The sequence below is a fragment of the Oncorhynchus nerka genome, linkage group LG15 (genome assembly GCF_034236695.1).
Source record: "Oncorhynchus nerka isolate Pitt River linkage group LG15, Oner_Uvic_2.0, whole genome shotgun sequence".
In the NCBI taxonomy this organism is placed as follows: Eukaryota; Metazoa; Chordata; class Actinopteri; order Salmoniformes; family Salmonidae; genus Oncorhynchus; species Oncorhynchus nerka.
Window position 1 is genome coordinate 34,318,384 of NC_088410.1, and position 26,203 is coordinate 34,344,586.

A 26,203-nucleotide genomic window follows, 5' to 3' on the forward strand; every position below is an offset into this window, starting at 1 on the left:
TTACTACAAACGGTGGCAACCCCACTACAAAGGGAGAATGGGGAGGTCAGGAACATCTCAAACAAGGCACCCAGATTCTCATAAATATAATCAAAAAGATCAAGCGAAAGTTTCCTGACTAGACAAAGGAGCAGCAGCTGAAAGGTATGTTTGATACTTCCTGGACTAACCAAATGTGTGGCCTTTGTCAAGAACATTTTAGCCTCTTATAAAGCATTGTTAATACCTACATTGTTTTTACCGTCAGATGACAAGTGTTATTTTGACTAACATTATTGTACTGCCAAATCTCATGAGAATGGATGGCTATACTACACAGAAGGACTATCCTGTGATGTTGCCTAAACTTAATACATTGCATAATGGTTATTAAAAGAACTGTGGGACCTACCATCCTTTTGAGCCAGACCATTCTAATGACATGTCCTCTGCAGTCTGAGTAGCCTAAAATGTATCTGGAGGTCAGGCCATAGACTTCAACTGTTAACAAATTTATTTTTTGATGAGGCAAGCAAATCAAAAAGTTAGCTTTGTAACAAACTTAGTTCAACCTCACTACATATGACATTTTTATAGGATCTCAGTTGTCAAAAGTAGAATAGCGTCAACAGGGGTATCCATTAGACAGTAAATCAACGTTGTTTGGCCTTCGGTTGCTTTGTTTTTTTCAGTAGCTCGATCTCATAATCAATGTTAAATTCAAAATGTTATACACAAATGATTTAAATTAAACCTTCCTAACATTCTAGTTGTTTTCAATTGACACAGATCATGTAATAAGGAATGTTTCATGCTTTACAAAAATTACAGCTTTTCCCAATCTATTTGTAGGACTCCTACTGAACATACAACAATATGCTTAATCTTTATAAAACTAACATTGTTTGAGTCATAAGAGGCAGGCAGGCTTCAGGCAATAAAGACTCATGTAGCAACTTCTTTTCTTTATTTGATTTGTCTCCAAAAAAATCCTGAGGTATTCACAATAATGGCATTTCTGTTTGAAAGAGGAAAAGACAACGAAAAGCAGAGTGAGACAGTAGCTGTGTAGATTGATACAACCGTCAGAACAAACCATTTGAGTTATACATACAAACAAAAAGCCATGGAATTGCAATGGAGATGGAAAAAGTACACAATTTTCCACTTTCAAATCGAGCAAGTCATGCAATACTGCATTTAGAAAGCCTAGGGAACAAGCAAATGATTCTTTACCAACATTTTAAAAACGGTTTCCACCTCGATACAGAGTGCAGGTTAAATACGAGCCAATCAATCCACTTCGGAATAGAAAACTATTAGTCATAGTATGCATAAAACGTTGACTGCTAGTCTGTTTCAGGAGGATAATTCATTACTTGTGTAAAACCAATCCAAGTTTCAAACAATAGGAGCTAACTTAAGTGGTTGTTAGCATAGCACTCTTCAATACCACCCATGTTGTAAATGTTAAGATTTAAACCATAACCTCTGTTTGGCTTGACTGAGCAGGATTTCAAATGAAATGAGTGCACACACACACTAAAGTATACAAACATGAAGACAGACATCCTACAGCTCAGCCAAGCCAGTACTAAAAGAGCATACTCTATCTAGACGTTAAACCCACTCCATTATAATAGCAATGTTTCCTGTGGGTTAGTGTGGTTTGATATTTGGCTTTTGTATCAACGGCAACGCCAATGACAGACAGACGATTCTCTTTAACATGTGTGTCTTGTTTGGCTTAAAATATATATAAAAACAGACATAAATAGTGAACATACATTATTGAAATCAGTTTTTTTTCTGCCAGTCGCAGGTCTGTGATTGGTCAAACTGGACATCTGCAACCTGAAAGAGCTCCCAACGACTCCTCCCCACTCGACTCAAAAGCTGCCCAAGTGCAAACGCCATTCGTGATAATTTCAGCATTAATAAGACGCTCTCTCATTGCCTTCGTCTCATATGGCACCCCATTCCTGATGTAGTGCACTACTTCAGGTGCACCATTTAGGGAATAGGGTGCCATTTCAAATGTAGTCAAATTAGTTTGACCATACAGCTTAATACAGCATCAGAGAACCACAAAAACAAAGTGAGGTTTCTGGGTAGAAATAAAACAAATTAAATGGCACACAAAAGATTTAAACCGAGAAACAATCAATCATGATATTTTGATCATGGAAAAAAATAAAACAAATTCAGTTAAGAGGATATCGGAGGACCAAGGTTTCACAGCGACACAGGGTGAAGAAGTGGCTAAACGGAGCAGTGAACGTGATCACTCCGCTCTGCGAGAAAAAGACACCTTTGACCCCGGCGTTCCAGAATGACAGAAAGAAGACTTCAACTACACTGTCACACTCTCCATCTCAAACGCTCTCAAGGATCATCTGGAAATGTATTTATTCAATTTGGTGTCATCTTTTCCCTGAATATAATAGTTGTAAAAAATAAAATAAAAACAATGGACGAAAAAAGTAAATAATAAATCAGACTTTTGGTAGACAAAACACTTCCATGACACAGACCTTGCCCTCCATCCATCCTCACTCTCACAGCTAATTGAATGAAAGACACACGGCACATTTAGGAACGGAGAACAACAAAGTCTGCTGCTAAGATCTATACACGATCATTCTCGCCATGAAACCAACTAAATGACAATACAAGTAAAAATGTATATTGCAAATAGCAGATTGAAAACAAGTCAAGAGAACATAAAAGGCAAAAGTGTGTCTTTTCCTAAGTACACAATCAAAACATTTTGCAAAAGAAATTGTAAAAATTATAAATATATAGTTTTGTCCCCCCCCCCAAAACATAATCTAAAATCAATAGCAGTTACATCAGCGACAATAACATGCAATTGATATACTTACAGCATTGGACTAGCAACTCCCAAACTACAAACCCCAATTAACCCACCCCAAAAACTACAACCAGACCGCCCCACTCCAACCCCAATACAATCCTTAAATAGTCAGCTCACTCAAACACGTCTCTCGCTTTACTCATTTCCCCTCTGGACTAGCTGAAGGCATGATTTCAACCGTACTAGGGAGAAGATCTCATATTGTCACCAAGTCCAGTTTCATCACCATATGTTTATATACAGGAGGACTCCCTAACATACAGCAAGCTGACGGATTTGAATGACTGCATAGTGAAAATGATATTTGGTTTTACTTACAGATGGGGTGATGACACACCCTCCCACCCCCAAGGTACAGCGCAGCAGCAGACTATTATGTGCATCCAAAATGGCACCCTAGTCACTACATTGTGCACTACTTTTGACCAGGGTCTTATGAGCCCTGGTGATAAAGTAATGCACTACATAGGGTGTGATTTCAGAGGCACCCTACCAGAGTACATCTAACAGCGCTGGCTTTGCCACTGCCTGCTAAGAACACACAAAGCCACTAAACGGCAGTCAATCAGCATCACTGAGGACATACTGTCTATAGCCTACATTTGGTGTGTGTGTGGCGCGCCACCGCTGTCCTTGGCAATGGGTTAGAATTAGTATTCAAACGTTTTTATTATTATACATTTTACGAACACACACACACTAAAACACCCAAGTCATTCGGTTTTGGACTAAACCAACAAAGAAAAAATCCTGCTGTTTTCAGAAAGGTGAAGAGTGGCACAGTCACCTGTCAGGTGTTTTCAAACCACGTACAGACCACGTGTGCGCTTGTAAACAGACATCAGCAAAACGAAAGAGAAAGTTGACAGTGGGAGACTGGGTCTGACACAGCACTGGACAGCCAAGACTGGGATAATAGGGTGCACTTTGAGTAGAGTGCACTTTCTAGTGATTTTGGACAACCCAAGGGGATAGAGCATGTAAATAGTACTAAGTACATAAAGTCAGTATTTTAAAACTTTGAGCAAGTGGGCCAGGCAGCCTAGATTGTATAATAATGTGTCTGTCACTACCTGATTGCCTATAGAACCAAAATCGAAGAGCCATGGTACAAAGTAGGTCCATGATGATTTGCGTCTGGGCAACAAACAGAACATTGCAGCCTGAAACATAACAAAGAACCAACACTGTTCTCTATTCCACAACGATAAGAGAACCATGTATATTCTACCTGCAACACAGCCAATCTCCTGAACTCTCCCAAGACTTGGTGATGGTGAGCAGTGGCTTATTACAGTACCAGTTTACACAGTAAATAGGTCTGTCTGGCTGAGTGGGTGTGATTGCTGTACCCGGGCTTTGTCAGAGTACAAGTCTCTCCCTGTATTCTACACACACAGACATTGCTACCCCTAAAGTGCCCCCTCCCCCTATCCTTCACTAGCTACAGAGAAACTATGAATATATCGTAGTCCTAGTAATCAATTAGAATATCAATAACTCGTTTTCGTTGATGACACCTTTGGTGTGTAACGTCAAGGGTTGAGCTTGCAGGAGGCCCACAGACAGACAGACCATTCTAAATCAGGGTGACCCTGGAGCAAAAGGTCAAGGTTCACAGGTCAGGACGGACAGACGGACACTCCTTCACTATTAACGACTAGACTTTGCGGTGCTGTAGTGCGATATAATTGTGACTACAACATACTATTACATTGTTAGAGACAGGTGAGGTGTACATCAATTGTGTGGATTAGTTTTGTGACGTTAACCTATGCTACTCATCTATGGGTTTAGCTCTCTGTCAGTGTTCCCTCACACCATTCACCATCATCAGACTTGCTTTTCTGTATTTGGTAACTGTAAAGACATTGCATTACTTCACTTATTTGGTTTAAAAAGATAAGTATTTGTCCTTTGGGGGACAATTAGACAGCAGAGTCTAGATAAAAAATGTAGCAGCAGTTGTAGCAATGTAATAAATAATTAAATATTTTTTGAAAGATACAATAATGAATAGAACACCAAACAATCAAAACACAAATCCTAATTCACGCCCTAAAAATCATAATTCGTATATATTGGTGAAACACCATTGAAAGCTTTTACAATGTCCAGCTAGCTTCAACATCTGATCCATAGCCTGCCTATGGCTGAATTCAGGGCTCCAAAATCTCTCTCCTCACATCTCTGTTATCAAACCACTCACTTCTCTGCTCAGTCACTCCTCCCTCACTAGCTCGAGACGGCCCTAAACCTTCTGTCGCATACCCCTCTTGACCTTCTGTCACACTTTCTTATCCTTCTCTTCCTCCATTCCTTTTCACCTCATCCTTCCATCTCAAAAACGTTTAAAAAAAAATCCAACTCTTTCCTCATCTTGCTTCTCCCTAGCTCTTCTTCTGCACATATTCATAGTCAACGTTTCCGGTTCCCTCTCTCCATTTCTCTGACATACCGTTGATCTCCCTCTCCTATCGTGTCTGTGTCTAGCAGGGATTTGGCTTGGTGTGTGTTGGGGAAGTCTGATCCCAGACCTGTCAGTGCCATCTTGCAAACTCCTAATGGGGGGGTAGTAGTCTTCTCTACCTGGCTTTGGCTCTGGCCCTGCAGGAGGGGAGGCAACAGTCAGGAGGGCCTATGTGACACACTCAACCGACAACTACCACCTTTGGTTTGACAAAACTGTGGAGCCTCTAGAAGACGGAACAGCAGAAAGAATGAAAGAAAGAAGAGAGGCTGAGTGGCATTGAGAAAGAGCAGAGGGAGGGTTGAAATGCTCCACAGCCAAAAATATGTTATTGTATTATTTGTATAGGGTCTCTTGCCTATTTCTTAACAAAAATAACTCACGCCTCCCCTCCAAACTGTTTTCTTTTGTAACACTTCTATTCAACAAAAAGCAACACAATGCCACTCAGCCTCTTCTTTCCTCATCTACATGGAAGTACAGTTTCCCTGACTGAGTTTCACCACAGCAGCTGGGGTAAATTAAGTAAACCAAGTCTGATAAAAGGCAGACTTTTGTCCTCCCCTCATCCTTTTCTCCTCCTCTGTATCCCTCCACCTGTTATCTAGTTCCACTCTAAATAAATAAATACAAAACACCTTTTCTACAGAGCTACGCATAATCCTACTTTTTTTGGTCTTTTTTTGCAGTTTTTCCCAATTCAAAGCTGCAAGAACATGTACTTGTTTATATTCTCTCTAAACATTTGAATCAAAGTTAATGTTTCTGTCATCTACAGTATTTTCAAACCTATGGTTAAAAACCAGACTGCATCCAGACTGAAACAAATACAGCGGGTCTAGTTGGTCTGTTAGAGCTACAGTGGGACAGCTATATGCCATCCATAAGTGAGCGTACACTCGTGTCTTAGTACACACACTCATACACAACCTGTTGAAGAGTAAGTATAGAAATAAAACACCCGGCTAAATATTGCACGGAACCTTCCACTTCTGAGCCTAACCATCACTGCGGATGAAACTGGGCCTCTGGGCTTGCCGTAGGGACTTTTACATCTTCTTAACACTACATGATGTAGCAGAAATTAGCTCCAGTGTGTATCGACTACTCTGTTGTCAGACCCCGTAGCTTTGACTAGGGCCTGAGCTGGAGCTGAACAAGATTATACAGGAGCGTGAGATATGACTAGTGAGTGAGTAGTATTTCTGTATGTGTTTAACCACGTAAATGCATTTACAGTATCACTACTGTACGTCAGTATCTAATGGATGGAAAAGTGAGCATGCATTAGAGTAACCTACAGTATGTGCCAAGGTGTTCACGATAATAATGTACATGTGCTGATATGACTTCTGATGACCCCGAACTACAGTGTGAAGCTCTACTCTCCCGCGTGTCTGTCTGTCCTGATCCAGACTCAATCAGTCAATCAACCAGACTCAATCAATCAATCAATTCACAGAGCCAGTCTGTCTGTCTAGGGTTTTAGGCCTACTCCGTGTCTCCGTCCCTCTCCGGGGTCTCCCGGCTGTAGGCTCCAGTGGCTCCGGGGCAGGACCAGTGGCCGGGGGCTACCTGCTGAAGAGCGAGTGGAGTTGGTGCTGGCTGTAACATTGGCTGCTGCGCGGCGACTCAGTGCGCTCCATCACCGCCTGGAACCAGCCCGCCACGTCCACCACCAGCACCTCATAGCGCCGAATGAAACTGTGCTCCTGGGGGAGACAGAGGGATAACAATGAGAAGGAAGGGAAGGGCAGCAGAGAGGAGAGTTCGGGTTAGAACACTGAGTCCACTCGCTTTCTCTAATGTACAGATTTGTTTTCTTCTACTAAACATTTAATTCAGACGACATTCTTCCCTGTCTCTTTCTTGTAATCCCTAATCATGGTTTAGAGTGGTGGTGGTTAATCAGTGTGTGAATAGCTGGAGAGGAGAGACTTACGAGCAGCTTGTGGTATTTTGGCCTTTTTCTGTGATCCTTTGTGAGGCTGTGGAAGAGGCAGTCGGTGACGTAAAAATGGACAAAAAGCACTTGATATTACTTAGCAACTGTACTGTCAGTAGAAACTGGTTTTGAGAGCAGTAAGACTGCATAAATATATAATAAACTCTCTCAATGAGTCACACAGTGTGTTTTGTCTCACCAGTCTTTGACGAAGGACTGGAAGTCGAGGGAGAAGTCCATGCTGAGGGGGAGCGAGGGAGGGTCTTCCTGCAGCACTTTGGTCAGGACCTCAAAGTCAGTCTTGCAGTTCTTATAGGGGAACTGTCCTGTGGCCAGCTCCACCTGCAGGCCGAGGTGACACATTACAGCGTTAAGGCCAGTTTATACTTGGTCTAACGACATGTCTGTAGACAATTAGAATACGACAAGTGTCGCTGGTCAAAACAACATTTAATTTATACTCCAGTGGAATGTTTGTAGACTGTCGCGGTGACTGTCAGTTTTCTTGTTGCGACTTTCGCTATGTCTGTTGTTGTGGTTACCAGACTGCCACAGCAACCAGACCAAATCCTTCTGCGAGTTGATGTAGGAGTCCTAACATTCTCAGATACAACTTATTTCGTCACACTGTGGCAGGAAGTTATTTTCTGTAAATATACCATTACCTTGTAAATAATGGTGATGAGTTTATTTTCTAATAATAAATCATAAAAAGTGGCTGAAGTTAAGACGTTGTCAGCTATACTCTGGTCATTATTTGAACTGGCAAACAAACCAAAATATTATTTAGAAAATTGCTTTTAGTTGCCTGGCTTGCTAGGTTGACATTTACTGAATTCACTTTTAAACAGATCGGTTTACTGGAGTTAAAATAGAGAAAGTATGCTATTTGGAGCACCGGATTGCCGACGTCGTTGTGTGTTTATACTTTTCCACAATGACAAGTTTGATGTTGGACGACAATAGAATGTTCATGATGTCGCTACGTAAATTGGACACCATTTCATGCTCCCTTGAAGATGTGAAAAGCCGGATGGGTGTAAACAACATGGTGGAAAGTCCACCTAGTCTACCAAAAGGCTTGATGGAGCAATTATCATATCGCTTACACCCATTTGATCCTTTCAGATGGATGACGGGACATTGAGAAGTGTCAAAGCGTAGAAGGTAGGTAAGGCTCTCAACTTTTGGCCAGGGCCACATACGAAGGCACAGGACTGACCGAAAGAAGTGCACTACATAGGGAATAGGGTGTGATGCAGTAGTGGGGGTGTTTTACCAGAGAGATGCCCAGGCTCCAGACGTCTGCTCGGATGTCATAATCAGGCTTGCTGGGATCTGGGGGGTCTATTCTCTCAGGCTGGGGACACACAGAAACAGGCTTGGGTTAGGGGGAAACTGCATTTCATTGTACCAATACACAGGGAAATTAAAAACATTTACAGAGGACAGCAGAACTCAGCATTTGTATGTGCAACCCAGGTGGAAAAATAGTGGCGCTTTAAAATGGCAGCCTTCACTTCGGTAGGTTAAACGTGGTAGAATGTAATGGTAGTGTGTGTGTCCACCAAGGTGACTCACAGCCATGTAGGCAGCACAGCCGGCGCTGCGGGTCTTGGCCTTGGAGTCGACGAGTCGTCCGCTGATGCCAAAGTCACACAGCTTGATCTGGCCCTTGTTGTCCAACAGGATGTTGGAGGGCTTCACGTCCCGGTGGATCACACCGTGCTTCTCCTTCAGGTACAGCAGAGCCGACACTATCTGTAGACAAAAAGGGTAACACACTACTTCATTGAAGAGAAGGTGAACAAACTTTACGGGATGGGGTCAATTCCATTTGAACTAAATTCAGGAGATAAACTGAACTTAAAGAATCCTAATTGAAAATGAAGGCCAATTTCTTATTCAGAATTTGATTTTCAGCTCAAAGCCTGAAAAGAGGGTATGACAGAGCAAGAGATAATAGATGAGAGATGGAGAGACTCACTGCCACAGTCATCTTTCCCAGGATGCGTTCAGGGATGGGCCCCTGGATCCTCTTCTTGAGTTTCTCAGCACACGTCCCCATCAGCTCCATTGCGATGAACACATCCGTCTGAAGACCAATCACAGTCAGTCACACAACATTGGCATTTTAAACAGAACAGTGAAACACTAAATGATCTGTGCGTGTGACTCACGTTGGTAACTATGGCGCCGTAGCACTGGATGATGTAAGGGCAGTCGTGGCTCTTCAGCACAACATCCAGATCCATCAGAATCCTCTTGTTCTCGTCCTTATTTCCTGTCCGGCGCATTTGCTGGTGACACACACAATAAATCAGTCATCAATATTGAACGTTGATATTTTAGTTGAGGGAGAACTTCAAGCAAATGGATGGCATCACTAATTTACAACGCCGCCCGCCCCGCACACCTTTCTAGCACTTAACCATTAGCCACCCGGGAGGCCTTGGCCTATGTATTTTAACAGAACACACTGATTATAATGTTTATACCAGCCAGTTAAGGCTGAAAAAAACAATAGCATTCTACATATTAAATAGCATCGCTATAATAGATCATTTACAGGCTCTAGTGTCTGCCATTATCCCTGTAGGCCATGTTGTTTGTGCTTGTAACCATGACTGTGTATACCAAGAATAAGCATTGTAAGCAACTCCCCATAGACTAGTAGTGACTGACTTCCTAACAGTTAAACAGTTAAGATAAATGGGGGGGTTCATTGTAGCAGTGACGATACAGTATAATTACTATCATTGTGTGAGGATAAACAATGGAAGGCAAAGCCCAGAGAGAAACCGATAGAAAAAAGAAGAGCGATACTGAACGGACAAACAGCCCAGGGCTGCCTCCAACAGTTATATCCTCTGGTCAAATCAGCTGCTATGGAATTATGTGTTCTGCCACAGTAGGAAAAACCAATGCTATGGCCTTAACCCAAATAACGGCAATAGAACATCCACACATCACTTGCATAACAGAATGGGCCTAACGTTTCGAGCTGCTGCCCTCCGGAAGGCGATTAATGGCCCCACTGTTCAGCAAGAATAGGAGCAAGGCTAGTTTCATGCCACTAGGCTGTTGAACAGTGGGACATAGGACAGCTGCAGACCCAATACACAGTCAGGCAGTAGGCTGCAGAGACTTTGAATATGTGAAAATGTGTACCAACTTTCCAGTTTTCTGCATGTAATGTGTTGTGCTGTGTTTGTATGCGGAGACCACTAAATTAATTTCCATCTAAATGGACAACAAAGTATAGTGTATCGTAAGTGTCAAACTGCAACAAGAAAATGCATTCAGGACAACAGAAACAGAGCGGAGGCCGGAAGGACAGACTTTATCCTCAAGACATGAGGTGCAAATAATGAAAGTGAAGTGACCCCCCTGCCAGACAATGTAACATGCTTTCAGACTGCTTGTTTAAAATGCAATCCAGTACTATTATACACTGCTCAAAAAAATGAAGGGAACACTAAAATAACACATCCTAGATCTGAATGAATGAAATATTCTTATTAAATACTTTTTTCTTTACATAGTTGAATGTGCTGACAACAACATCACACAAAAATGATCAATGGAAATCAAATTTATCAACCCATGGAGGTCTGGATTTGGAGTCACACTCAAAATTAAAGTGGAAAACCACACTACAGGCTGATCCAACTTTGATGTAATGTCCTTAAAACAAGTCAAAATGAGGCTCAGTAGTGTGTGTGGCCTCCACGTGCCTGTATGACCTCCCTACAACGTCTGGGCATGTTCCTGATGAGGTGGCGGATGGTCTCCTGAGGGATCTCCTCCCAGACCTGGACTAAAGCATCAGCCAACTCCTGGACAGTCTGTGATGCAACGTGGCGTTGGTGGATGGAGCGAGACATGATGTCCCAGATGTGCTCAATTGGATTCATGTCTGGGGAACGGGCAGGCCAGTCCATAGCATCAATGCCTTCCTCTTGCAGGAACCGCTCACACACTCCAGCCACATGAGGTCTAGCATGGTCTTGCATTAGGAGGAACCCAGGACCAACCGCACCAGCATATGGTCTCACAAGGGGTCTGAGGATCTCATCTCGGTACCTAATGGCAGTCAGGCTACCTCTGGCGAGCACATGGAGGGCTGTGCGGCCCCCCAAAAGAAATGCCACCCCACAACTGACCCACCGCCAAACCGGTCATGCTGGAGGATGTTGCAGGCAGCAGAACGTTCTCCATGGCGTCTCCAGACTCTGTCACATGTGCTCAGTGTGAACCTGCTTTCATCTGTGAAGAGCACAGGGCACCAGTGGCGAATTTGCCAATCTTGGTGTTCTCTGGCAAATGCCAAACGTCCTGCACGGTGTTGGGCTGTTAGCACAACCCCCACCTGTGGACGTCGGGCCCTCATACCACCCTCATGGAGTCTGTTTCTGACCGTTTGAGCAGACACATGCACATTTGTGGCCTGCTGGAGGTCATTTTGCACAAAGGCGGAGGTAGCGGTCCTGCTGCTGGAGTGTTGCCACATCTCCTGATGTACTGGCCTGTCTCCTGGTAGCGCCTCCATGCTCTGGACACTACGCTGACAGACACAGCAAACCTTCTTGCCACAGCTCACATTGATGTGTCATCCTGGATGAGCTGCACTACCTGAGCCACTTGTGTGGGTTGTAGACTCCGTCTCATGCTACCACTAGAGTGAAAGCACCGCCAGCATTCAAAAGTGACCAAAACATCAGCCAGGAAGCATAGGAACTGAGAAGTGGTCTGTGGTCACCACCTGCAGAACCACTCCTTTATCGGGGGTGTCTTGCTAATTGCCTATAATTTCCATTTGCACAACAGCATGTGAAATTTATTGTCAATCAGTGTTGCTTCCAAAGTGGACAGTTTGATTTCACAGAAGTGTTTTTTTAATTATTTTTTTTACCTTTATTTAACCAGGCAAGTCAGTTAAGAACACATTCTTATTTTCAATGACGGCCTGGGAACAGTGGGTTAACTGCCTGTTCAGGGGCAGAACGACAGATTTGTACCTTGTCAGCTCGGGGGTTTGAATTCGCAACCTTCCGGTTACTAGTCCAACGCTCTAACCACTAGGCTACGCTGCCGTGTGTGATTGTGTGATTGACTTGGAGTTACATTGTGTTGTTTAAGTGTTCCCTTGACTTTTTTGAGCAGTGTATATGGTCTTAATGCCAAGAAGCTGTAGTTGGAGGAGGACAAGGCTTACTTTGACGGCGATGACGTGGCCCGTCTTCTTGAAGCGCACTTTGAACACCTGACCGCACGTGCCGCTGCCGATCTCCCCCTCGCTGATCAGGTCACTGACCTCGGCTGGGTACCGCTGAGGAGGGAAACAGGTGACTAGTCACAACATGTCAATGACAAACATACATGTAGTAGAGGTGGACCGATTAAACGGAATGGCCGATTAATTATTTTTGGCCGCCAATTTTTTTTTATATACCTTTATTTAACTAGGCAAGTCAGTTAAGAACACATTCTTATTTTCAATGACGGCCTAGGAACGGTGGGTTAACTGCCTTGTTCAGGGGCAGAACGACAGATTTTCTCCTTTGTCATCTCGGGGGATCCAATCTTGCAACCTTACAGTTAACTAGTCCAACGCTATAACGACCTGCCTCTCTCGTTGCACTCCACAAGGAGACTGCCTGTTACGCGAATGCAATAAGCCAAGGTAAATTGCTAGCTAGCATTAAACTTATCTTATAAAAAAATTATCATAATCACTAGTTAACTACACATGGTTGATGATATTACTAGATATTATCTAGCGTGTCCTGCATTGCGCTGTTTATGACTTCAAGCCTATCAACTCCCGAGATGAGGCTGGTGTAACCGAAGTGAAATGGCTAGCTAGTTAGCGCATGCTAATAGCATTTCAAACATCACTCGCTCTGAGCCTTCTAGTAGTTGTTCCCCTTGCTCTGCATGGGTAACGCTGCTTCGATGGTGGCTGTTGTCGCTGTGTTGCTGGTTCGAGCCCAGGGAGGAGCGAGGAGAGGGATGGAAGCTATACTGTTACACTGGCAACACTAAAGTGCCTATAAGAACATCCAATAGTCAAAGGTTAATGAAATACAAATGGTAGAGGGAAATAGTCCTATAATAACTACAACCTAAAACTTCTTACCTGGGAATATTGAAGACTCATGTTAAAAGGAACCACCAGCTTTCATGTGTTCTGAGCAAGGAACTGAAACGTTAGCTTTCTTACATAGCACATATTGCACTTTTACTTTCTTCTCCAACACTTTGTTTTTGCATTATTTAAACCAAATTGAACATGTTTCATTTACTTGAGGATAAATTGATTTATTATATTAAGTTAAAATAAGTGTTCATTCAGTATTTTTGTAATTGTCATTATTACAAAAAAATAAAAGAAATGGGACGATTAATCGGCATCGGATTTTTTGGTCTTCCAATAATCAGCATCGGTATTGAAAAATCACAAATCGGTCGACCTCTAATACGTAGCATGATGTACTACAGTACCCATAATGTTGTGTGTATGATATCCAGTTATAATGGTGTCCACTTGTCAAAACAGCACATTATTTTAATGAGTAGAGAGAAATACAAAAAATAAATTCAGGCAATGATAGTCCCTTACCTGGCCGTCGATCTTCAGGTAGCCTGTCTGCTTCATGATCTCCTGCAGCTTCTGGTCTATCTCCGCACTAAGGGGACACGGCACAGACACACAAAAAGGTTAGGTGCGTCATTTGACGCATGCGTGTATATGGAAGCGTTTTTTTGTATTATTTAAAAAAAAAAAAAATTTACTTTCGGTATCCCTTTCCAGAACATAAATGCTCAGTGTGCATCTGCTTCATGCACGTGTGTGTATGCTCAGTTTGTCTTACTTCTCCAGGCTCTTCACCAGGGCGTACTGTGGCGTGGGCAGGTTGAGCATGTGTCGCGGGCGGCTGGGGTAGGAATGGTGCTGGGGTGAGCTCTCAGAGGACGAGGAGCGACTCCCCCCTCCGTCGTTAGCCAGGGGCAGCTGAAGAGCTGGGGGGGGGGAAGCAGGAGAGGAGGATCATTTAGAAGGGAAGGTAAAAGAAGAAGACTGGGGCTGTGCTTTATTATAGCCTGGGGCCAGTCTGTTTTAGACCGTTTCTGCTTTAGGAAACTTGTCGTTGTCAGAAACAGAATGGCACCCAGACTAGTGTTACTGTAATCAATTCCACTCTTTCCTCATCTCTCTTCTTAATGATCATTGAGCTTACAGCATTGAAGAGGTCAGCGTTGTAGTGGAATCTATCTAGCTCTTTGACCAAACAGTGACACAGAGAGAGACCTAAGGATATGTAGCCACATAGTATTGGAGCGCTGGGATTTTTCTAACTCCCTGTCACTGATGGGCTATTAAAAAAAAAACAGACAGTTACATGTCTACAGTGCATTCAGAAAGTATTCATACCCCTTGACTTTTTCCACATTGTGTTACAGCCTTATTCTAAAATTGATTAAATAAACAATTTTCCTTAATCTACACACAATACCCCATAATGACAAAGCAAAAACAGGTTTAGACATTTTTACAAATGTATTCCAAAAAAACAGAACTTATACTTATTTACATAAGTATTAGGATCCTTTGCTATGAGAGTCGAAATTGAGCTCAGGTGCACCCTGTTTCCATTGATCATCCATGAGATGTTTCCACAACTTGATTAGAGTCCACCTGTGGTAATTTCAATTGATTGGACATGATTTGGAAAGGCACGAACCTGTCTATATAAAAAGGTCCCACAGCAGACAGTATATGTCAGAGCAAACACCAAGCCATGAGGTCGAAGGACTTTATCGTAGAGCTCTGAGACATTGTGTCGAGGCACAGATCTGGGGAAGGGTACCAAAAAATGTCTGCATTATTGAAGCTCCCCAAATACACAGTGGCATCCATCATTCTTAAATGGAGGAAGTTTGGAACCACCAAGACTCTTCCTAGAGCTGGCCGCCCAGCCAAACTTAGCAATCGGACCTTGGTCAGGGAGGTGACCAAGAACCCGATGGTCACTCTGACAGAGCTTCAGAGTTCCTCTGTGGAGATGGGAGAACCTTCCAGAAAGACAACCATCTCTGCAGCACTCCACCTATTATGCCTTTATGGTAGTGGCCAGACGTAAGCCAATCCTCAGTAAAAGGCATATGACAGCCCGCTTGGAGTTTGCCAAAAGGCACCTAAAGGACTCTGACCATGAGAAACAAGATTCTCTGGTCTGATGAAATAGAGATTGGACTCTTTGGCCTAAATGCCAAGCGTCACATCTGGAGGAAACGTGGCACCATCCATACGGTGAAGCATGGTGGTGGCAGCATCGTTCTGTGATGTTTTTCAGAGGCAGGCACTGGGAGATTAGTCAGGATCGAGGGAAAGATGAACAGAGCAAAGTGCAGAGAGATCCTTAACTTTTATGGCTGCAGGGGCACTATTGAGTAGCTTGGATGAAAGCTGCCCAGAGTAAACAGCCTGCTCCTCAGTCTCAGTTGCTAATATATGCATATTATTAGTAGTATTGGATAGAAAACACTGAGGTTCCTAAAACTGTTTGAATGATGTCTGATTATAACAGAACTCATATGGCAGGCAAAAACCTGTGAAGAAATCCAAACAGAAAGTGAGAAATCTGAAGTTGGTGGATTTTCAAACCAGGCCCAATTGAATTCACATTGGGATATGAAGTTGCACTTCCTAGGGCTTCCATTAGACGTCAACAGTCTTTAGAAACTTGAATGAGGATTCTGTGTTATGGGAATGAATAAGAGCTGAATGAGTCAGCAATGGCAGAGAGCCATTTCCTGGTCACACGCATTCCACGTGATATCGACTTACGTTCCATTCCTCCAGACACAAAGGAATTCTCCGGTTGGAACTTTATTGAAGATTTATGATAAAAAACATCCTAATGATTGATTCTGTACTTAGTTTGAAATGTGTCTTCGACCTGTAATAACTTTTTGACCGAAGAAAGCGTTTGGATATGTATACCAAACGCGCTAACAAAAGTAGCTAATTGGACATAAATAACAGACATTATTGAACAAATCAAGCATTTATTGTGGACCTGGGATTCCTGGGAGTGCATTCTGATGAAGATCAAAAGGTAAGGGAATATTTATCATGTAATTTCTGGTTTCTGTTGACTCCAACATGGCGGCTAATTGTATTATTTCTGAGCGCAGTCTCAGATTATTGCATGGTATGCTTTTTCCGTCAAGTTTTTGAAATCTGACACAGCGGTTGCATTAAGGAGAGGTACAGTGAGGCAAAAAAGTATTTAGTCAGCCACCAATTGTGCAAGTTCTCCCACTTAAAAAGATGAGGCATGTAATTATCATAGGTACACTTCAACTATGACAGACAAAATGAGAAAGAAATCCAAAATGAGAAAGAAAAATGAGAAAGAAATCCAGACATTGTAGGATTTTTAATGAATTTATTTGAAAATTATGGTAGAAAATATGTATTTGGTCACCTACAAACAAGCAAGATTTCTGGCTCTCACAGACCTGTAACTTCTTCTTTAAGAGGCTCCTCTGTCCTCCACTCGTTACCTGTATTAATGGCACCTGTTTGAACTTGTTATCAGTATAAAAGACACCTGTCCACAACCTCAAAACAGTCACACTCCAAACTCCACTATGGCCAAGACCAAATAGCTGTCAAAGGACACCAGAAACAAAATTGTAGACCTGCATCAGGCTGGGAAGACTGAATCTGCAATAGGTAAGCAGCTTGGTTTGAAGAAATCAACTGTGGGAGCAATTATTAGGAAATGGAAGATATACAAGACCACTACTAATCTCCCTCGATCTGGGGCTCCACACAAGATCTCACCCCGTGGGGTCAAAATGATCACAAGAACGGTGAGCAAAAATCCCAGAACCACACGGGGAGACCTAGTGAATGACCTGCAGAGAACTGGGACCAAAGTAACAAAACCCGGGTTGGAGCGAGCGGTCGCATCTGCACTCGGTCCGCAGGTAGTATTACATTTCATTACATTTCATTATAGTACAACGGTTTGATTTGTCTAATCTTAGCAATTTCTTCTTAGCTAGCTACATAGCCGTCTTTGTATCATAGATAATTGCGTAATTATCGTATTTCGTCGTCCTAACGCAGTCTACACTGCCCTGCAGCTAGCCAGCTAGCTAACGTCCACCGTCTACCGATTAGCAGCACAACTATTACACTCAACTGAACGACTTGATTAGTGTAGTGTTAGCTAGCTACATAGTTGTCTTTGCTGTCTTCGTCTCCAAGATAATTGTGTAGTTTAGAGTGTGTAGTTTTAGAGTGATTATCTTAATTTACCGAGGTTAGCTAGCCAGCTATTTGTCGTCCTTAACGTAGGAGACTCTGCTAGCTTGCCAACAGCTAGCCAACGTCTACCGAACAGAACTTCTGCACTCAACAATCCGGTCGCATTTCGCTTCGCTCCACAGCTAATCTGGTGGTCCCAGCGCGCACAACCCACGTGGAGTTCCAGGTCTCCGGTAGCCTCTGGAACTGCCGATCTGCGGCCAACAAGGCAGAGTTCATCTCAGCCTATGCCTCCCTCCAGTCCCTCGACTTCTTGGCACTGACGGAAATATGGATCACCACAGATAACACTGCTACTCCTACTGCTCTCTCTTCGTCCGCCCACGTGTTCTCGCACACCCCGAGAGCTTCTGGTCAGCGGGGTGGTGGCACCGGGATCCTCATCTCTCCCAAGTGGTCATTCTCTCTTTCTCCCCTTACCCATCTGTCTATCGCCTCCTTTGAATTCCATGCTGTCACAGTTACCAGCCCTTTCAAGCTTAACATCCTTATCATTTATCGCCCTCCAGGTTCCCTCGGAGAGTTCATCAATGAGCTTGATGCCTTGATAAGCTCCTTTCCTGAGGACGGCTCACCTCTCACAGTTCTGGGCGACTTTAACCTCCCCACGTCTACCTTTGACTCATTCCTCTCTGCCTCCTTCTTTCCACTCCTCTCCTCTTTTGACCTCACCCTCTCACCTTCCCCCCTACTCACAAGGCAGGAAATACGCTCGACCTCATCTTTACTAGATGCTGTTCTTCCACTAACCTCATTGCAACTCCCCTCCAAGTCTCCGACCACTACCTTGTATCCTTTTCCCTCTCGCTCTCATCCAACACTTCCCACACTGCCCCTACTCGGATGGTATCGCGCCGTCCCAACCTTCGCTCTCTCTCCCCCGCTACTCTCTCCTCTTCCATCCTATCATCTCTTCCCTCTGCTCAAACCTTCTCCAACCTATCTCCTGATTCTGCCTCCTCAACCCTCCTCTCCTCCCTTTCTGCATCCTTTGACTCTCTATGTCCCCTATCCTCCAGGCCGGCTCGGTCCTCCCCTCCCGCTCAGTGGCTCGACGACTCATTGCGAGCTCACAGAACAGGGCTCCGGGCAGCCGAGCGGAAATGGAGGAAAACTCGCCTCCCTGCGGACCTGACATCCTTTCACTCCCTCCTCTCTACATTTTCCTCTTCTCTCTCTGCTGCTAAAGCCACTTTCTACCACTCTAAATTCCAAGCATCTGCCTCTAACCCTAGGAAGCTCTTTGCAACCTTCTCCTCCCTCCTGAATCCTCCTCCCCCCTCCTCCTCTCTGCAGATGACTTCGTCAACCATTTTGAAAAGAAGGTCGACGACATCCGATCCTCGTTTGCTAAGTCAAACGACACCGCTGGTTCTGCTCACACTGCCCTACCCGGTGCTCTGACCTCTTTCTCCCCTCTCTCTCCAGATGAAATCTCGCGTCTTGTGACGGCCGGCCGCCCAACAACCTGCCCGCTTGACCCTATCCCCTCCTCTCTTCTCCAGACCATTTCCGGAGACCTTCTCCCTTACCTCACCTCGCTCATCAACTCATCCCTGACCGCTGGCTACGTCCCTTCCGTCTTCAAGAGAGCGAGAGTTGCACCCCTTCTGAAAAAACCTACACTCGATCCCTCCGATGTCAACAACTACAGACCAGTATCCCTTCTTTCTTTTCTCTCCAAAACTCTTGAACGTGCCGTCCTTGGCCAGCTCTCCCGCTATCTCTCTCAGAATGACCTTCTTGATCCAAATCAGTCAGGTTTCAAGACTAGTCATTCAACTGAGACTGCTCTTCTCTGTATCACGGAGGCGCTCCGCACTGCTAAAGCTAACTCTCTCTCCTCTGCTCTCATCCTTCTAGACCTATCGGCTGCCTTCGATACTGTGAACCATCAGATCCTCCTCTCCACCCTCTCCGAGTTGGGCATCTCCGGCGCGGCCCACGCTTGGATTGCGTCCTACCTGACAGGTCGCTCCTACCAGGTGGCGTGGCGAGAATCCGTCTCCACACCACGTGCTCTCACCACTGGTGTCCCCCAGGGCTCTGTTCTTGGCCCTCTCCTATTCTCGCTATACACCAAGTCACTTGGCTCTGTCATAACCTCACATGGTCTCTCCTATCATTGCTATGCAGACGACACACAATTAATCTTCTCCTTTCCCCCTTCTGATGACCAGGTGGCGAATCGCATCTCTGCATGTCTGGCAGACATATCAGTGTGGATGACGGATCACCACCTCAAGCTGAACCTCGGCAAGACGGAGCTGCTCTTCCTCCCGGGAAGGACTGCCCGTTCCATGATCTCGCCATCACGGTTGACAACTCCATTGTGTCCTCCTCCCAGAGCGCTAAGAACCTTGGCGTGATCCTGGACAACACCCTGTCGTTCTCAACTAACATCAAGGCGGTGGCCCGTTCCTGTAGGTTCATGCTCTACAACATCCGCAGAGTACGACCCTGCCTCACACAGGAAGCGGCGCAGGTCCTAATCCAGGCACTTGTCATCTCCCGTCTGGATTACTGCAACTCGCTGTTGGCTGGGCTCCCTGCCTGTGCCATTAAACCCCTACAACTCATCCAGAACGCCGCAGCCCGTCTGGTGTTCAACCTTCCCAAGTTCTCTCACGTCACCCCACTCCTCCGCTCTCTCCACTGGCTTCCAGTTGAAGCTCGCATCCGCTACAAGACCATGGTGCTTGCCTACGGAGCTGTGAGGGGAACGGCACCTCAGTACCTCCAGGCTCTGATCAGGCCCTACACCCAAACAAGGGCACTGCGTTAATCCACCTCTGGCCTGCTCGCCTCCCTACCACTGAGGAAGTACAGTTCCCGCTCAGCCCAGTCAAAACTGTTCGCTGCTCTGGCCCCCCAATGGTGGAACAAACTCCCTCACGACGCCAGGACAGCGGAGTCAATCACCACCTTCCGGAGACACCTGAAACCCCACCTCTTTAAGGAATACCTAGGATAGGATAAAGTAATCCTTCTCACCCCCCTTAAAAGATTTAGATGCACTACTGTTCCACTGGATGTCATAAGGTGAATGCACCAATTTGTAAGTCGCTCTGGATAAGAGCGTCTGCTAAATGACTTAAATGTTAAATGTAAATGTAAAGCCTACCATCAGTAACACACTATGCCGCCAGGGACTCAAATCCTGCAGTGCCAGACGTACTGGCTTAAGCAGGGGGATACATGTCCAGGCCCTTCTGAAGTTTGCTAGAGAGCATTTGGATGATCCAGAAGAAGATTGGGAGAATGTCATATGGTCAGATGAAACCAAAATAGAACTTTTTGGTAAAAACTCAACTCAACGTGTTTGGAGGACAAAGAATGCTGAGTTGCATCCAAACAACACCATACCTACTGTGAAGCATGGGGTGGAAACATCATGCTTTGGGGCTGTTTTTCTGCAAAGGGACCAGGACGACTGATCCATGTAAAGAATGAATGGGGCCATGTATCGTGAGAGAGCAAGGGCATTGAAGATGAAACGTGGCTGGGTCTTTCAGCATGACAATAATCCCAAACACACCGCCCGGGCAACGAAGGAGTGGCTTCGTAAGAAGCATTTCAAGGTCCTGGAGGGGCCTAGCCAGTCTCCAGATCTCAACCCCATAGAACATCTTTGGAGGGAGTTGAATGTCCGTGTTGCCCAGCAACAGCCCCAAAACATCACTGCTCTAGAGGAGATCTGCATGGAGGAATGGGCCAAAATACCAGCAACAGTGTGTGAAAACCTTGTGAAGACTTACAGAAAACGTTTGACCTCTGTCATTGCCAACAAAGGGTATATAAAAGTATTGAGAAACTTTTGTTATTGACCAAATACTTATTTTCCACCATAATTTTGACTAAATACTTTTTTGCCCCACTGTACATGTATGTCTGAGGAATTTTAATTATGAGATTTGTTGTTTTGAATTTGGCACCCTGCACTTTCACTGGCTGTTGTCATATCATCCCATTAACGGGATTGCAGCCCTAAGATTAACACACAGCCAAGACAACGCAGGAGTGGCTTCCGGACAAGTCTCTGAATGTCCTTGAGTGGCCCATCCAGAGCCTGCATTTGAACCCGATTGAACATCTCTGGAGAGACCTGACAATAGCTGTGCAGCAACGCTCCCCATACAACCTGAAAGAGCTTTGACAGGATCTGCAGAGAAGAATGAGAGAAACTCCAAATACATGTGTGCCAAGCTTGTAGCGTCATAACCAAGAAGACTTGAGGCTGTAACTGCTGCCACAGGTGCTTCAACAAAGTCCTGAGTAAACGGTCTGAATACTTACGTCAAATGTGATCAGCTAATTTTTTTTATTGCAAAAAAATCTAAAAACAGTTCTTGCTTTGTCATTATGGGGTATTGTGTAGATTGAAGAAAAACAAATGTCATAATTTTTAGAATAAGGCTAACGTAACAAATTGTGGGAAAAGTGAAGGGGTCGGAATACTTTCTGAAAGCACAGTATAGGTTGGCTTATAAAATTCATTGTCATTCTACTTCAAGGTCTCACCCATTGCCTCTCAGTTTGTACACATTTAGTATGCATCCCAAATGCCCCCCCTAGTGCACTATAGACCAGAGCCCTATGAGAGCCCTATGGGTCCTGGTCAAAAGTAGTGCACTGTAAGGGGAAATGGTGTGAATGAAAGCAGTCCATGCTCAATTTCACCTTGACGGACAGACAGAGCAGGCCAGTGTAAGTAGAACAATATCAGTTCAGTCTAGAGGTCGGCTGTGAATGTCTATAGACCACAATACAAAAACACTTCGACAAGACATTCCTAAAGTATTAGCAACAGCAAGACAACCCTTAGCCTGTATATTAGCAAAGCATAGGTAAACAACTTCAATTGAACTTGAAGGCTTGTTCAATCGATCCATTTTTACTTCCTAATTTGACACAAAGGCAAAAAGTGTTCTTGTTCAAGGAGACAACACTTCAAAGGGATATAGACAGGGTGAGCACTGAGCAGTGGAGACCAGCTACGAGAGTAGTGTTAGCTTTGACCCGCCATGCAACCACACAAACAGACCATGCGTTCAGACTGCTGCTCAGTCAGTATCTAGCTAGCAGCACCAAATGGAGTGGACCCTCTGCTGCAGAACATTGTAGCGCTCTCAGTGATCTCGGACCTCAGAGACCACTCTGAAGAGGACATGGAGAGGGCTACAAAATCCCCACCAACCCTCAGTTCAGACGTTCAATGTATTTTCTTCAGATGAAATCAATTCATATAGGTTTTATACACTGTGTGAAGAGTGCACCATTCCTAATCTGTGAATGGGGCCATTTGGCAAAGGGCACCCTTTGGAGCCTTTGGTTTGAGGTTTTCAAAGCAACGAGGTAGTGTTGAGCAGTTCTTTAAAACGCCTTTTCAAGAGAAAAATGAACCGCCAGGCAGTAGCTTTTATCCTTGGTTCAATCACCTGCAGCCAGGACCTGCTCACTGGAGAGAATCGGTTAGTGGGGGTTAGTAATAGACTCAGGGCAATTATTGGTTTGGCAAAGACCAGACAGTCCTCCACATACTAGATTCAGACAGACACACACAGCCACTTAGGCACCTCTGGCAATTGACAGTGCCACTGCAAGAGGGATGCCAGGAGACCAGGAGAGAATGCTTAGTTAGCACACAAAGAACACTATCTGACCCTGAGAAAGAGAGCATGGAAGAAACAGACCGACAGACGCACAACAAGACAGACAGAAATGGACTTGTCAGACAGCCTGAACTGCAGAGCAAAGAGAATGCCAGCTTGGACACAGACATAGGCCCAGCCTGGATGGAAGACATGACAGACAAACAGACTGAAGGACAAGTCTTCCGACATGAAGAGGAAGAGGTGGTCAGATTTGGCCACAGCAGCACTCCTGCAGACCAACCGGTGGTGGGATGCTGGATTAGACTAATAAAAACCGTGCAGGAAGCCACATGCACCATGTCTCTGCATCCAGCAAAACAGGGGTTAATAATATCCTCACACACACGCAGACCCAGGCATACACACTCACTGCACTGCCCTGCCACTGGCACTCACACATGGAGAAGAAGGGATGGAGGGAGAATGAGATTAGAGTGGAGGTGAGAGTGACGACCAACTGGGGATACAGTGCAAATATTTTAGGTGTGCTGTACACAATTTAAGGCTAAATACCAATTTTACACAACAATAAGCCTTAGCATATTACACATTTTGTGAGAGGAGAATACATTGGCTGTGTGTTGTGTACTGCAATTAATTTAGGTCTAAATTCAAAACTAAGGACAATGTATAAGCGCTGGTAAGGTATCATTCAGGTTTGGTGAAACCATCTGAAGAATATATGAAGTTACTAGCCTCTGTACGTTCTGTTCTGAGCTACTGAGGGTGAAATGTTCCCTTGCTAATGAATAGGAGGGGTGACATGGAGATGGGGAGAGAAAGGAGAGTGATAAAGAATGGATTGTGAGAAGGAGAGAGAAGGATGGAGGGTGCAGTGGCAGAGAGAGAGAGCAATGATTGAATGATACCTGCACGCTGGGAAGGAGCTGGAGCAGGACTGAGCTGGATCACGATGACTGGACAGAGGAGAGAAAATACACACGTGCACATTACTGCACTGTTCAGTGCCAGGTACTCACTCACACATACCCTGTCTAACACCCACAGAGACTCACCAATAAACTACCACACACATACCAATGAACTACAACCCCATACTAACACGGACACACAAAACAAAATGAAGGAAGGCTCAATCAATCAAGAGCACCTCAGATACACCAGTTGATATTCTGTGTGCGCGAAAATAAAAACCACTAGCACCTCAAATGCTGAGCTCGTCAAAAATAAGAGGGAGGCATTACCACACCATCTTTGCTTTCCCGTGCCTTTAGCTTTCCAATGAGGCTGGTTGTAATGCAAACACCACTGGATCATTCACGTTGTCCGATTTGTAGGGGAAAATAAGTGAGAAGAAAACATCAAATACCTTGATTGAAAAGTATAGCAATTGACCTCAGGACACCACCACCACTATCAGCATAGGGTTGAGTACCCATATCACCACATTACACTAAATGTGGCTGGCATTGAATGGTTCAAGATGAAATTCACCCATAAGTATTGGGCAGGAGCCTGTTTGAAATGTTTGACCTTCATATCGTCTGTAAACTGATCCTAAATCAGGGCTGTTGGGATAAATTCCACATGGTGCATTTTGGTGGCTTGGCTGGAAAAGTCTCTAACTAGCCAGTTATATTATGCCAGATGTGTTCGTCTACATTATGACCAAAACATTATCTGCCAAAGATTAACAAGACTGCCGAAATATCAATCATGCCCAAAATATGAGAACAGCATTCATGCGAAACAAATCACGGGCTTATCAGACATATAGAATTGGGTTAGAAAATGGAAACACCAAAAAGATAACAGCCGTTTAGTGTTGTATTTACTAACAGCACAATATTCGTGAAATTTGTGACGTGACAAGAGCCACTTTCAGGGGTAGCTTGCTAGCTATCTTGAACGTTATAGCTGGCAAGTTTGTTCACGCAACTAACTGCCAAGCTGCGTTAAGCTAACGTTCGCTTTTCGAGCTAACTGGCTACTAACATTGACTCGGTCAAAATCATACTGGCAGTTTCGCTAGAAATGTGTATACACACAAGCCATGTCTGCTTAATGAACCATATTAGACCAGATATACATGTAAAATACTGAAAGACAGCTAATTGTTCCGTGCCGAGAAATTAACAACAAATTGTCTGACGGATGGATGATAAGGCCTGCTAGAGCTAGCCAGCAGTTGATAGGATCGAAACAAAACACCGTTCGGGATTTAAATTGAGTTGTTTCTGTTACAACGTTGCACTGATATCAAATGATGGCTTACATAGTTTCAAAAAGTAGTTGATATGTTATATACATGCACACACATGACATCTCTGGGCGAGGCAACGTCACGAGCTGGGGTATTTGTTTATCCATTTAGCATGTTAACTAACAGCAGCAGCATATCCCTATCACACCCTCTCTCTGCCTCTCCTTTCGCTTATTTTCCCTGTCCTCTCTCGGTTACCGACTCCCCCACGGATACTCACTTGGCCTCGGACGTGAACGTTGTGGACTCATGTCGATATTGAGGTCAATTCTTCTACGAGCTTCTTTATTTTCTTGCTTTAGTTTCTCCTCGATTCTGGAGAGTCTCTGTTCCAGCGACGACATCTTGAAATATTGAACAATATCAAAGATGATCTATATTTGAGTAGATAACCGAGTGACCACTAACGATGGAAATATATGCCCTCAATGATTGAAGGCAGGCGCGATCAGGTGGGACCATTCTAGCCAACGAGAGGGCATATACGAGTGTTGACATGCACAACTAAGTCGTTTTTCTCAAAGTTGCCAGAATGCCACGTTCATTATCTTATATCAATACATGTGTAATAGCCTAAACATTACAAAACTTCTATTCGATCAAATAAACCGATACGTAATTCAACTTCCGACACTCTCATATACCTCAGTACAGAAAAAGGGCTAATCTCACTCGGACAGATTTTGGGCGGAGTAAATCCTCTCG

The 26,203-nt window shown here is 44.3% G+C and overlaps 1 protein-coding gene across 2 annotated transcripts; it reads right to left on the minus strand.

Moving 5' to 3' along the window:
* Positions 1 to 931: 931 nt before the first annotated feature.
* LOC115142491 (dual specificity mitogen-activated protein kinase kinase 7-like) lies at positions 932 to 26,075 on the minus strand. 2 transcript variants are annotated; one of them, XM_029682003.2, is made up of 12 exons: positions 25,719 to 26,075; positions 24,144 to 24,191; positions 14,151 to 14,298; positions 13,898 to 13,964; positions 12,491 to 12,604; positions 9,453 to 9,572; positions 9,260 to 9,367; positions 8,854 to 9,033; positions 8,552 to 8,632; positions 7,472 to 7,614; positions 7,270 to 7,315; positions 932 to 7,039 (listed from the first exon to the last, which is right to left on the minus strand). In XM_029682003.2, exons 1-12 carry the CDS (start codon positions 25,840 to 25,842, stop codon positions 6,899 to 6,901), a joined length of 1,320 nt encoding a protein of 439 aa, XP_029537863.1. In that variant the 5' UTR covers positions 25,843 to 26,075; the 3' UTR covers positions 932 to 6,898. The 2 variants fall into 2 exon arrangements, with proteins under 2 accessions (XP_029537863.1, XP_029537864.1); XM_029682004.2 differs by lacking the exon at positions 24,144 to 24,191 and having other exon boundaries at positions 25,719 to 26,074.
* Between the last annotated feature and the right edge of the window lie 128 nt (positions 26,076 to 26,203).

Bases quoted from the DNA above. Each gene is read 5' to 3' on its own strand.
- LOC115142491 (XM_029682003.2), bottom strand. From the start codon at position 25,842: ATGTCGTCGCTGGAACAGAGACTCTCCAGAATCGAGGAGAAACTAAAG. The intron at 13,965-14,150 runs GTAAGACAAACT...GTGTCCCCTTAG, and splicing joins CTGGTGAAGAGCCTGGAGAA to TGCGGAGATAGACCAGAAGC. The intron at 7,316-7,471 runs GTGAGACAAAAC...CCTCTTCCACAG, and splicing joins CAGTCCTTCGTCAAAGACTG to CCTCACAAAGGATCACAGAA.